Source organism: Microtus ochrogaster, unplaced genomic scaffold (genome assembly GCF_000317375.1).
Source record: "Microtus ochrogaster isolate Prairie Vole_2 unplaced genomic scaffold, MicOch1.0 UNK97, whole genome shotgun sequence".
Classification (NCBI taxonomy): domain Eukaryota; kingdom Metazoa; phylum Chordata; class Mammalia; order Rodentia; family Cricetidae; genus Microtus; species Microtus ochrogaster.
This window is the reverse complement of record NW_004949195.1, coordinates 74,563-88,437: the sequence shown is the minus strand read 5'-3', so window position 1 is coordinate 88,437 and position 13,875 is coordinate 74,563. Positions and strand designations below refer to the sequence as shown.

General features: G+C 38.8%; 1 protein-coding gene across 1 annotated transcript in view; it reads left to right on the top strand.

Annotated features, from left to right (window-relative positions):
- The window catches only part of Kpna3 (karyopherin subunit alpha 3), an 81,861-nt gene that overhangs the window by 27,892 nt on the left and 40,094 nt on the right, over nt 1-13,875 (top strand). The window contains exon 2 of the mRNA XM_026777988.1: nt 6,952-6,996. Within this exon, the coding sequence (XP_026633789.1) occupies nt 6,952-6,996 (45 nt within the window). The remainder of the gene's footprint in view (nt 1-6,951; nt 6,997-13,875) is intronic.

Genomic DNA, 13,875 nt, shown 5'->3' with positions numbered 1-13,875 from the left:
CGGATCTCTGGGAGTTCGAGGCCAGCCTGGTCTACAAGAGCTTGTTCCGGGAGAGGCACCAAAGCTACAGAGAAACCCTGTCTCGAAAAAAAACAAAACAAAAAAAAAGAATATCAGTTGTTCTTGAATTATTGTTCTGTTTTATATTCCCCAACAAGGTATGAACTTTCTTCTTTTTGCCAACATCTGGTGTCATTACAAAGCTTTTCTGTCTGGCTGCCCATAAGACAATCCCAGGGATTTTGATAGGAATTGTTTTATAAACCTGTATCATTATGGGAAGAACTGACTTCCTTACCAAGTTACATCTACTAATACATAAACATTATATTCTCCATTGTTTATATAATCATTGGATTAATTTTAAAATGTAAAAAAATTGGCGTGTGTGTGTGTGAGAGAGAGAGAGAGAGAGAAAGAGAGAGCGAACAAGCAAGCAGGGTGGGGGAAAGAAGGTGTGCATAGGTTTGGAGGTCAGAGTACAAACTTGGGTATTGATCCTCACCTTCTATGTCCTTTGAGACAGTCCGTTTTTCTTCCTGCTGCAGATGCAGAGCTTCTGGAGATTCTCCTGTCTCTGCCTTCTGTTTTGCATAGGAGTGCTTAGGTTTACAGATGTATGCCTTACCTAGGCTTTATGTAAATTCAAGGGTCCTGAACTCAGATATTGCTTGCATGGTAAACACTTTCTTCATCCACCAAGCCATCTTCCCATTGGCTTCTTTTATCAGTGTTGTGTAATTTATTCATACAAGTCTTGCTTATGTTTTGCTAGATTGTAGAAATCCAGCTTGATTGGACTACAGTCACCTTGATAACTGCCGTTTTCCCCACCTTGTGGTCCTGCACCCCACTGGATGGAGCAAAGTTAAGATAATAATCTGAGGTGTTTGTGTGATGGCTCATTTGATGTATATGTAGGGCTTGTGTGTGCACGTGTGTGTGTGTGCATGTGTGTGCACACGCAACTGTTCTAATGGAGGAAGACGATTCTCTTTTATAGTTATTTGCTGTATCCCTTGAAGTGGTCTGTCACTAATCCTGGTGTATGTTGATTTTCAGCTTGGCTGCTGGCCAACAGGTGCCAGTGATCCTCCTGTCTCTACCACCCACCCAATCCCCAATGCTGAGGTTACAGATGCAGGGACCCACGCCTGGCTTTTTATGTGGGTGCTGAGAATCTGAACTCATGAGGGCCTGCTGACACAGCATGCACTTGTATCCACTCAGGAGTCTCCTCAGCACCTCTTTGGTTTTTTTAACTAACATCACATTTGTTAATATGTTTTTGAGAAAGGTACATGCCCAGTGTCTGTGGCTCAGCTTTGTCAGGCTTAGCATATGAACATCTATCGTAGGGCGCAGGAATTGGTTTTAGTTTTTTGTTGTTGTTGTTTGTTTTGCTGTTTACTGCAATTTAAAATGTGCCTCTCTCTGAATCTTCAGTAAATTGTAGCTTGTGTAATCCTGAATATGTAAATTTTTCAAAGGGTAAAACTTTATTATAAATGCTGTTGTCTGTGTTTTTATTGCTAATGTAGAAGTATAGTTTGTGTTTTTATTTTTTGTTTTGTGACTTCATTGAACGTACTAGTTAGATACAGAAATTATTGGTAGGTTCTTTGGGGTTTTCTATTGACAGTTGTGCTGACTCTAGATGGGGACCATTTCGTTTGTTTTTGTTTTGTTGTTGTTGCATTCTGGTCTGTGTATCTTTGCTTCCTTTTCTTACCTTCCTTTACTGCCAAGAGCTCCTGGCATTATAGCATTGATTAAGAACTGTGGAAGTGAAATCTTTGTCTTCTCAGTCTTTTGAGGAAGATACTCAGACTTGTGTTCTCAGATATGTTATTAACAGTTTTTACGTCTTTTTTTGGTTTTGTTTTTTGTAGTTCTTTTGTTTGATTTGAAGAACCACTTTTGTTATTTTTCTGAAAGATTTTCATTATGCATGGGTTTAGTTTTTGTTGTTGTTTTGTTTTTAAGGCAGGGTTTTGGTATGTATCCATGGCTGGCCAGGAATTCCCAGGGAGCAGCCTGCCCCTTGACTCCTGTATACTGGGATTGAAGGTGTATGCCTCCATGCCCAACTGGCTATAGAATTTTGTTGAATATTTTATCCTTTCTTGTTTGTTAATATGGTTCACAACGATTAATTTTCTAATACAGAAACAGTCTTGGATTCTGGAGTAAAGTCCACTTGGTTATGGTGTATAGTTTTGTACAGTATGTCATTATTTGCCCATGTGTCCCCACCCAACCCTCGGGAACTACTTTCTAAGATCTTTACTGGTATCTGAAACTGTGGTATGGATACTATTATACTGTGTATATAACTAACTTTCCCCCTATATATAAATATTGATAATCTGTTTAACTGAACAGTAAGAGATTAGCAGAAGTTAAACAGCTTTAACAATATATTATAATAATGTTTACATGGCTTATCTCTCTCTCTCAACATACTTTATCATATTGTACTCCTGTGATGATGATTTGAGGTGGCTCACTGCCTACAAGATGAGATTAGATGAGGTGAGGTGGGGTGAATGAAGACAATTGGGCATTTTAATATAGCATTGGAATGCCACATGAGGGTTACCTGAACATAGTCCAGTGCTACACAGCTACTGAGATAGCTAACATGGTGTTAAGTAATTACTAAACAGAACAAAAGGATTCTTTGTCGGATGAGAAGGTGGCATTTATCATGCTGCACAGAATGGTACAGAATAGTTTTTTTGTGTTTTTTCATTGAATTTGTGTGCTTTATATGAATTTGTGTGCTTTATATGAATTTGTGTATATATTGGCTTATTGGCTTATGAGTGGGAGCTATAGAAGGACTTGGCATGTTTTGCTTTAGTCACTTGAAACAGTCTCTTACGGTACCTCTAACATGTTCATTTCAGCTATGCTGGCTATTGAGTTGCTGGGGCCAGACTCTTTCCACCTTCTAATGCTTGGACTACAGGCATGCATGGACATGCCAGGGTGTGTGTGTGTGTGTGTGTGTGCGCGCGCGTGCGCGTCAGGAGTAACATCTGGATTTTAATTTCAAGTCCTCATGCTGGCACAACAAACACTCTTACTCACTGACCAATCACCCATTTAATACTTTTAGACTGCAGTTGACAGTGGGTAGAAGCTTGGAAAGGAAAGCTCCTGATTGGGAAGAATTACTATATATTGAATATTATTTGGTAATTTTTTTTGCTTAAGAGTTTCCACATCTGTGCCATAGGGAATATTGGCTTGTAGTATTCTTGTTACTTACCTTGTCTTATTTTTGAAAAGAGGTGATGTTATGATTTTTTCCCCCAGACATTAGAAAATTTTTCCATTTAAATCTGACAGGAAAACACTTAAATTACAAATTTAGTTTATAGTTATAGTATTGTTAACTTCTGTTGTTTAAGACATAGTAATTTGGTCTTCAGCTCAACCAGGTAATCTAAACAGATTTATATATTTCCAGTTATTCTTTTTCTTGTTATGTTATAGACCGTGTTACTGCCATTTTGATTTCCAGTATAAGAAGTTTGTGACTTCCTTTGTTTTTCTTTCTGTGTTTATTTTTTTTCTGTGTTTTTTCACTTATGCTGATTTTGCTTTCAGATAGATCGAGAACTGAATTTCATTGTTTTGCCTTTTTTCAGTTTTATCAACTTTCATTCTTTTTAAAATTGTTTTTCATTTTATGTATAAGTGTTTTGCCTGCATATCTGTGTTCACATGTGCACAGCACTAGCAGATGCCAGAAGAGGACATTGGATCCCCCTGGGCCTGGAGTTACAGATAGTTGTGAGCCCCTGTGTGGGTGCCAGGAATCAAATATGGGTTTTTTTTTTTTTTTTTTTCTTTTTTTTGCAAGAACAATAAGTGTTCTTAGCCACTGAACCATCACTTGCTTTTCTTTCTTACTTCCTTCTGGTTTTGTCTGGTCCCCAACCCCCAGTCTAGCAGTTCTTGCTTAAAAATAAATAAGTAACTAAGTAAGTAAGTAAGTAAGTAAGTAAGGCATTTGTCTTTAAATCTGAAGGAGTCATTTGAGGTATATAATTGGAAGATTTTCAAAGTTCATCTTGCCAATTTCTGACTTGTTTGGGAAGTTAACTAGTGAGAAACTGAATTTAGCAGTCACATGAGATTGTAGGGGACATTTCATACTCAAAACCATGGCATTCTGCTACTGGCTCTCCATAAATTTATGGTCAAATACATACAGCTCAACTTTGAAAGTCCCGAAGTCTACAGTTTCAGCTTTGTTTAAAAATCCAGCCTTTTCTGAGACTCAAGGCAATCTCTATGTGAATCCCTATAAATTAAAAAGAAATCAGGTTTCAGTCTACAGTGACAGAGAATAATCACTCCTATTCCAAAGGGAGGAATGGAGACCTAACATGGAAAGACCAAGCCCAGTATCCCATTCAGGCATCAGAACCCTTATGTGGGTCCCACTGGTCTTTAGGTGACCTCACTCTACACCTCTATTCCTTGCAGCACACATGGCCTCTCTTTTGGACCAGCTTCTCTCTGTAGACATCCTGTATTGCTGACATTTTCAGCACATTGGGGTCATCACTGAAATTTAGGCTTTACCTTAGTTTTATGCAGTGGCCACACAGATTCTCCTTGCAGTGAATCTGCTCTTGCCACACATTGCTTGACCTCTTTTGAAACATTGGTGTAAGTCTTCATGACCCTTGAACCCTTGTATTTTTCATGCCTGCAAAATTGGACTCCAAGTTCTGCTGTGGCTGTAGTGGCCACATGTCTTCATAGCTTAACCCAGGCAGTAGACTTCTCCAGGCAGCCATTTTTTAAGCAGAGGACTCTTACAGAGGTATTCTCGTTTTTCAGATATTCTGCTGTCAAATGAGTTTTTCAAACAAATGTTTAGTTTTACAATGCTGAGTCTTTTATAGATGGGATGTTGCCATTAAAACACCATGGATGTGTAGTTGTTTTCAGAAACAAGAAGAGGGTTTGCATTCCTGGAGCTAGAATTGCAGGTGGCCATGAGCTGCCCAATATGCAAGCTAGGAACCAAATTTTCATCTTCTTAAGGATCAGCAAACACTCTTAACCCATGAGCCAACTCTTAAGCCTGACAAAAACTATTTTTAGTGTGTCATTACAGTGTGCAGTTTCTTCTTTACTGCCCTTACGTCCTTAACATTTGCAGCAGCTTTGTCATGTCTGTCTGCCGCTTCTAACACCCTTTTCCTTATCAAATTGCACATTTTACATATTATTCTGTTTTCTGCTTAGAGTTCTTGCTATAAAGCAGGCTAAAGGCAATGAGCACCACCCATGCAGTAACCTGAATGCTAGGATGTTTTGAAGTTTCCTTCTCCAAACAAATTAGTTCATTACTTTTGAATTCAGCCTCATTAAAATTCTCAGATAGAATGTAGCCAGATTTTTTTTCCCCCAGAATGTAACATGGTTAGCTTTTGGTCTAGTTCCTATAGAATCTTTCTTTTCCTATGGAACTTTATGAACACAATGTTTACTACCTCTATTTCTGCTGGCATCATAATTTCTGACTTCCCTGGCTCCTAACAGAATGCGCTCTTGCTCCCTAGTACCTGTTTGTAAACTCTTTTACATTCCTCCTGCAAGCCAGTTCCAACAGCCTGTCTGCACTGCATGGGTTGTTACAGCAGCGGAAGGAAGTAATTTAAGGTGGCAGAATTTATTTTGATTCATAGATGGAGGGGGTAGCGTCCATCGTGGTAGGGAAGGTATGGTAGCAGAAGCATGTGGCAGCTGCTCATACAGGACCAGGCTGTAATCAAGTGCAAATTGCATGATACTTTGAAATATGAATCGTTAGCGATCACTTCATTGGTTATAAGCCTCGTCTGACTGCCTTAAGCAAAACTATACTTACTGGAAGAATGAGGTAGCTTGTGGATGAGGGTGTGGGCATTCTTGATTCTATGTCCATTTTCTCCCTAGGGAATTTAACGGCACCCCTTGCTTAGAACCCACGAGTTTACTACAGGCGATCGTTTCTGTGGTATTTGTCAAGAGACAAGACAGGAGAGAGTAAAGCAGTTTAGATTTCCTACGCAAAAATATACAGAAGTGAGGACACAGCTCACACGCTCACCTCACCCCCCACACCCATCACCACCACTACCAACAATAGCAACAAAACATACACATGCAATTTGGATAGACTAGTAGTTCATTGATAGCCAATCTACTCCTCAGTTTATACAAATCAACCAACAGATGTTTGATAGAACAATGTCAGCCCCCACCCACTCTAAGACAGGGCCTCCCTGTTTAGCCCTGGCTGTCCTGGAACTCACTTTGTAGACCAGGCTGGCCTTGAACTCACAGGGATCCACCTGCCGCTGCCTCCTGAGTGCTAGTGCTGGGATTAAAGGCTTAAAGGCGTGCGCCACCATTGCCTGGCTCAGTTGTCATCTTTTTAGCTAATTACAGTTCATTATTTAAAAAAGAATTGATCAGGTAGATGTAATGGAACAGGCTTATGATCTTCAACTTGGAAGGGAGCTGGAATAGGAGGAGTTTGAATTTAAGGCCGGCCTGGGTTATGCAGTGAGATCCTGTCTTAAAAACAAACAGATTAAATAAATAATACAGTTTTTAATTTTTAAGATTAAATTTGGGAGCTGAAGAGATGACTTAATAGTTAGGGGCTTTGGCTGCTCTTGCAGAAGATACAGGTTCAATTCCTGACATCACCTGGTGGCTCTCATTCTTCTGTAGTCCTAGGAGATTCAGTGCCTTCTTCTGGCCTCTGTGGGCACTGTATACATGTGATACAGAGACATATATTCAGGTAAACGTACATATAAAATAAACCTAAAAAACTTTTAAGAAGATTAAGTTGATTCTTAAAAAGAAACAATTTGCATATTAGCAGTACTAATACTTTGATACTAATGTGATCTTTATTTTTATTTGTAGACAATGCGAAGACACAGAAATGAAGTGACAGTTGAACTCCGGAAGGTAAGGGGAGTGTGCATCTCAAGAAATGAGTTAAGGTATTGTTCTGGTTGGGGATGTGACGCCTTGTTCCTGTGATCACAACACTGGGGAAGTAAAGGATGGAAGATTGAGGACAAGGGTCATCTACTACATAGCAAATTTAAGGTCAGGCTCGGCTACATGAGACCCTGTCTCAAAAAACTGGTACACAGAGCAAGGGGTAATTTTTTTCCATGTGAAAATTGTGTATAACTTGAATTATGAAAATACTTTGGCCCACCAGTAATCCCTAAAACCACTCAGTACAGCCACACCAGGGCTGCCAAGGTGGCTCGGCATGTAGAGGCACTTTTTGTACGGTAGAAGGAGAGAACCCATTCCACAAGTTGTCCTAATTTTCACACATCCTTCATAGTACACATTCTCACACACATACCGTATATAAACACACAGTAGTACTAATAAATAAAAATTCATATAACTAAATAGTTCATAATTCTATACAGTCAGCATCTATTTTGCTAAGGCTTCTGGGTATTTTGAGAAACACTTTGTCACTGTTAAAATTCCACAACATTTAAGGAAGATGCTCTCTTAATCCTCTCTGGTCTGTGTATGGTAGGTGCCCTCCCTATTTCCACGTCCTACATAGGAGAAAACTTATTTGTTGCTAACTGAATGCAAGTGGTGTCAAGATTATTTTCTTTCATTTTATTTGGAAGAGTTTAGAGAGTTACCTTGGTCTGAATAAGAATGGATCCCATAGGCTCATATTTTAATGCTTATGGGAGTGATACTAGGAAGTGTAGCCTTGTTGGAGGAAGTGTGTCACTGGGAGTGGGCTTTGGGGTTTCAAGTGCCCAAGCCAGGCCCAGTGGCTCTCTTCCTGCTGCCTGCTGATCCAGATGTAGAAGTCAGCTACCTCTCCAGCACCATGTCTGCCTGCACGCCTCCGTGCTTCCTGCCATGATGATAACAAATTAAATTTCTAAACTTTACGTCAGCCCCAATTAAATGTTTTCCTTTACAAGAGTTGCTGTGGTCATGCTGTCTCTCCACAGCAATAGATAGAATTTGACTTAGACAGTTATCTTCACCAGATTTTATTTTGATGTGAACCTATTTTATAGGAATTTAAATTGCCAACCAAGAAAGTATATTTATTTCTCTATATACTTGTGTTTTCTAAGAATATATTTGGAACTTACTTCAAATCTTGGTATCTTAAATTAGATCCTTTTTCTGGATTAACTCATTCCTAAAACTCCTTTCTCTGTTAGATTAACATTATGAAGCTTTTCAGTCTTAAAGAAAAAAAAATGTGTCTATATGTACTGTTTACCTGACTTCTGGTTCCTGTTATGTGAACCCTTGTTTCCATTTTATCTCCTTACTCTCTTCTCTGTTAAGTCTGTATGCAGATGTCGTACAAATGATTCTCAGACATCTATACTTCTGGTTTCTCTCATGTGGACAGTTACATAGGAATTAAATATTTTAGCTCAAGTCATTAGCTGACAAATGACAAAACTTTTAACCATGATGCTGTAATATGTCCGAGTGTAAGTGTTGAAGGAATAATATTTTATAAGTTGATAACAAACTTAAAACTTGTTACTGGTGTTTCCCACTTTGATACATTATATTAAACTTACGATCTGTTTTTGATGGTTGATCAGTTAGGTAAGCTAAAGTGAGACAAATTAAGGTCTTAGTGTAAGAAATGACTAAATGCCTCATTTGCCCGATCAGATTCATTGTTTGTATCAGTTAGTTGTTTCTCTTCTTAAAATGTTTCTTTTAAAAAATACTCTATATTGTAGATCAGTGAGGTGACTCACCAGGTAAGGGCACTTGCACCAAGTTTGATAACTTGAGTTTGATCCCTAGAACCTATCTCAATGTGGAAGGAAAGAACTAGCTGTCTCTCAGCCTGTCCTTTGACCTCCACCTGAGCACAATGGCATGTACATATACCTTCTACACACAGAGTATTACAAATTGAACTGAATGTTGTAGCCTATACCCATAATCCCAGTGCTTGTAAGGTTGAGACAGAATTGCCATAAGTTCAAGGTTAGCCCGAGTTTGTGAAACACCTATCTCAGAAAACCTCAAAAGAATAAAACGACTTTCTTAGTGTTCTATTGTTGTAAAGAGACACCATGACCATGGGGCTTGCTTACAGTTTCAGATGTTTAGTTCACTGTCAGCGTGGCAAGAAGCATAGGCACATAGGCAGACGTGGTGCTGAAGAGTATTCTACATCCTGATATGCAGGAAGCAGGAAGAAGAGAGAGCCACTGGGTTTGACTTGGGCTTCTGAAACCTCAAAGCCCATCCCCCAACTGACACACTTTCTCTATCAAGGCCACATCTACTATAACAAGGCTGCACCTCTTAATCCTTTCAAATGGTTCCACTCCTTAAACATTCAAATATGTGAGCCTATGGGGGACATTTTTATTTAAACCACTACAACAGCCTTGTCTTGAACTTTCTCTATATTTGCAAGGTATACAGGAAAAATTGTAAGATTATATTGGTTAGTTGGGCAAAGCATTTTGCAAAATCTAATGCCCATTTCTGGTTAAATGACTAAACACATGCAGAATGAGAGGAATTATCACATTTGATGAAGAGCAACCACAAACTTCGTGCTTAGTGGTGAGAAACTGAAATCTTTCCCTAAGATTTGTAGGCAAGGATCCATTCTCACTGCTGTTAATTATTATACTGTTAGAAGTTCTAATCGATGCCAGAAGAGAAGGAAGGTAAGAAGAAAAGCAAGGAAAAGATAGCTTTGTCCATGTCAAGACAGTCTGTATGGGAAAATCCTAAAATACTCACTTTTAAGGCTTCTGGGGCTGAGAAAGTAAATGCATTGATAGTAGAGTGCTTACTAGCCTGTAAGAAGCCCCATGTTCTACCCCAGCTCCACATAAACCAGTTGTGATGCCTACCAGTGATCCTAGCTCTTAGGGTAAGGCTGTCGCAGCCATCTTCAGCTACATAACAAGTTTAAGGGTCAGCCTGTGAATATATGAGACCCTATCTGTAACTGGTCTTTGTACTGCCAGCTCATGAATAACGACACAGAGACTTTTTATTAAGTATGAAAGTTTGGTCTTAGCTTAGACTTGTCCCAACTATCTCTTGAAACTTAACCCATTTATATTAATATATATTCTGCCACATGGCTAGTTACTTTTCTTCAGTACTGTGCATCTTACTTCCTCCACATCTCCCTTGTGAATCTCCACCTTTCAGATCCTGCCCCAGAATTTCTGTCTCTCCCTGGAAGTCCCACCAATCCTTTCCTGCCTAACTATTGGCCATTCAGCTCTTTATTAAACTAATCAGAAGGTACCTTAGACCAGTGAGGTTAAACAGAAACACAACTTCACACTGTCTAATAAAAGATTATCCCAACACCTATCTCAAAAAAAAATAGATATTAGAAGATCTAGACTGTAAATAAATTTGATAAGCATAACGTTTAGTTCATAAAAGTAAAAATCAGTATAAATACTAACAACACGCAGAAACAGGATTAAAAACAGTACCATTTATAGTTACCCCAAAGAAATGAAAATATAGGAGGTGGCAAGATGGCTCAGTGGTTAAGGCATTTATTGGCAAGTCTGATGACCTAAGTTTGATTTTTAGGATGCAGATGGTAGAAGGAGAGAAGCAACTCCTGTGTATTGTCCTCTGGTCTCCACACCTGTATTGGTACACATATGGACAGACACACACAAATACATAATAAAAACACGTAGAAGTTCTATATACTGAAAACTATGACATGCTATTGAAAGGAAGGAAGATTTATGTAAATAGAGTTAAGTATACTATATTCAGACTGGAAACCTCAACACAGTGAAGATTCTATCCCATATTGATCTGTTGGTTTAATACATTATCTAGCAAGAATTTTTATAGACACTGGAAAGCTTATTTTAAAATGTACTCTAGGATAGCTAATACAGTCTTGGCAAAAAAAGAAAAGGAAACAAGAATTGGTTTTCTCATTGTGGAAGCTTATAGTATATAGTGAATAGTAACCAATACTTTACTACTATTAGGACAGTTCCACAGATCCATGGAACAGAGGTAAACTCTGAAATAGACCCAAGTCCCTTGTAGATTTCTTGCTTATGTATGTATTTAATGGTTCTATGAATTGAACCTAGGGAGCACATGTTAAGCCTCTGCCACCAACCCATAGCCTTAGTCCCCAGCTGATTTTTGGTAACAGTACATTCATTTCAATGGAAGATGGATACCCTTCTCATCAAGGGGCACCAAACAACTGAACACCTATATAGCACCTCAGGTTGTTGGAGTGGTGGCTCAGTGGTTAAGAGCACCAGCTGCTCTTCTAGATGATCTTGAGTCTCAGCACCCACGTAGTACATAGCCATCTGTAACTCCAGCCCCAGAACATTAGATGCCCTCTTCTGACCTCTGGGAATCAGGCACATGCATGGTACATAAACATAATATGCAAGTAAAACATTTATATAAATAATAATATTTTAAAAAACAACAAAAATGTACCTCAACCCCAGATATCATATTATATGCAAAATTCAGACTCAGGTAATAGATTTAAACATAAAGGTATAAAATTTGTAGAAAAAAATAAAGGAAATGTTCATAATCTAGGGCCAGACATAGACTTATGAGTGGGTTACAAAATCATAATCTATAAAAAGACAAGCTGTGGGTGAGTCTCTGGCCTTTCCATCCACACCTCCCCAACCTAATAGATCTAGCCCATTTTCCACATCCAGTACTGGCCACCCCACTTGTTCTTGAAGCACCTTCTAGGCTTCCACTCAAACATGCCCTACCTGCTACCACCCTCAGGCCCCTTCTGCACCAAATCCAACCTTTTTACCCTGCCAGAACTTCCCTTCCTTTTCTAGGGTCTAGCCAGGTGAGTTTCCCTGACCTCCACATATAGTACCTTGGTCTAGTCTAGCCTCACCTGCCTGTGCCATGCTGATCTCTAGGCTTCTTCCAGGACTCTTCCTAACTGTTCCCTAGCCCATAGGTCCTTTCCATTTCACACCCAACCTTTCCACCCATACTCTAGGCATGGGCCAGGAAGCACATCCCGTACACCAGCCCAGTCCCCTTTGTCCATTCATTTAACTTCATTCTACCCGAGCCATTTGCCACCTCAAGGCCCAACCTACCCATATATCCCTCGTCTGCTCTTATCCATGTTATACTCAGAACTAACAGCAACAGAAAGGTCCACATGCTCATATCTCATTGCAAAAATACCAACCATATGACAGATCAAGCCAATGTCATCTCTCTGAAACTTAATAGACATATTTTCCAGCGAGAATTACCTTGGTGAGCCCAGAACTCAGACTTCATTTAAAAGCACAATCATAAACTTTATCAGAGAATTCAAGGAATTTAAAGAATATTTAAAGAAACAATTTAGTGAAATTAAGGTGAAAGAACTTAGGGAAAATAAAGGAATGATGCCCAAGAAAACACAAATGCAAGACTGGTCGAAATGACAAAAACAATTCAGGATTGGAGAATGGGATTTAATAAGAAGATAGAAATATTAAAGAGACTCAAGCTGAAATGGTAATAGAATTGAATCAACTAGAAAACTCAAGGAAAGCCTTCAAAGTAAAATGAATCAAGCAAAAGAAAGAATACCAGTACTCTTAGAAGATAGAATGTCAGGAATGGAAGATAAAGTAGAGGGTCTAGATCAAATAAGTAAGGAATTTGAAAAAAAAATTAAAATAACAAGGCAAATGTTGGGACATACAGGAGATGTGAGTCACTGTGGAGAGCATTAAATCTTTGAATTAGCATCATAGATGAGGGAGAAGAATCAGTTCAAAGTCAGTGACACAGAACAAAATTTCAACGAAATCATGGAAGAAAAATTCCCCAAACTAAGGAAAGACACATCCACACAGACAATAGACAAGATCAACAAGAAAACAAAAGGGGACAAACAGAAACGAAGGAAATAGTGAGTTGTGATGACATGCTTAAAATAACTTTACTTCATCAAGTTAGAAAATCTTAAAGAAATGGATAAAATTTTTGATACATACCACTACCAAAATTAAATCAAGATTAGATAAGCAACTTAAACAGTTCTACAAACTCCAGTGAAATAAGAGCAGTAATTAAAAGTCTCCCAACCAAAGCCAACCCAGGACCAGATGGATTCAGTGTAGAAAGACAAAAACCATCTGATTGCATTATTAGATGCAGAAGGGGTTTGATAAAGCCCAATATCCTGTCATGATAAAATTCCTGGAGACTAGGGATATAAAGGACATATGTCAACATAATAAAGGTCATTTATAGCATCACTGCCAGCATCAACCTAAATGGAGAAAAAAAAATCAAAGCCTTTCTGCTAAAATCAGGAAAAAGTCAAGGTCATCCACTTTCTCCATACCTATTCAGTTTAGTACTTAGAAAAAGTCAAGGTCATCCACTTTCTCCAATCTATTCAGTTCAGTACTTAGAAAAAGTCAAGGTCATCCACTTTCTCCATATCTATTCAGTTTAGTACTTAGAAGACAACTGAAAGATACTCAGGAGATTAAATGAGAAAGGAAGAAGTCCAAATATCTTTGTATTCAGATGATGTGATCATACACATAAATGATTCTGAAAACTCTTGACACTAAACTTCCACAGCTGATAAACACCTTCAGCAAATGCAAAGAAAAACAAACATCCTTAACAGTAGCTTTCCAGGGCTGGAGAGATGGCTCAGTGGTTAAGAGCACTGCCTGCTCTTCCAAAGGTCATGAGTTCAATTCCCAGCAACCACATGGTGGCTCACAACCATCTGTAATGGGGTCTGGTGCCCTCTTCTGGCCAGCAGGCATACAC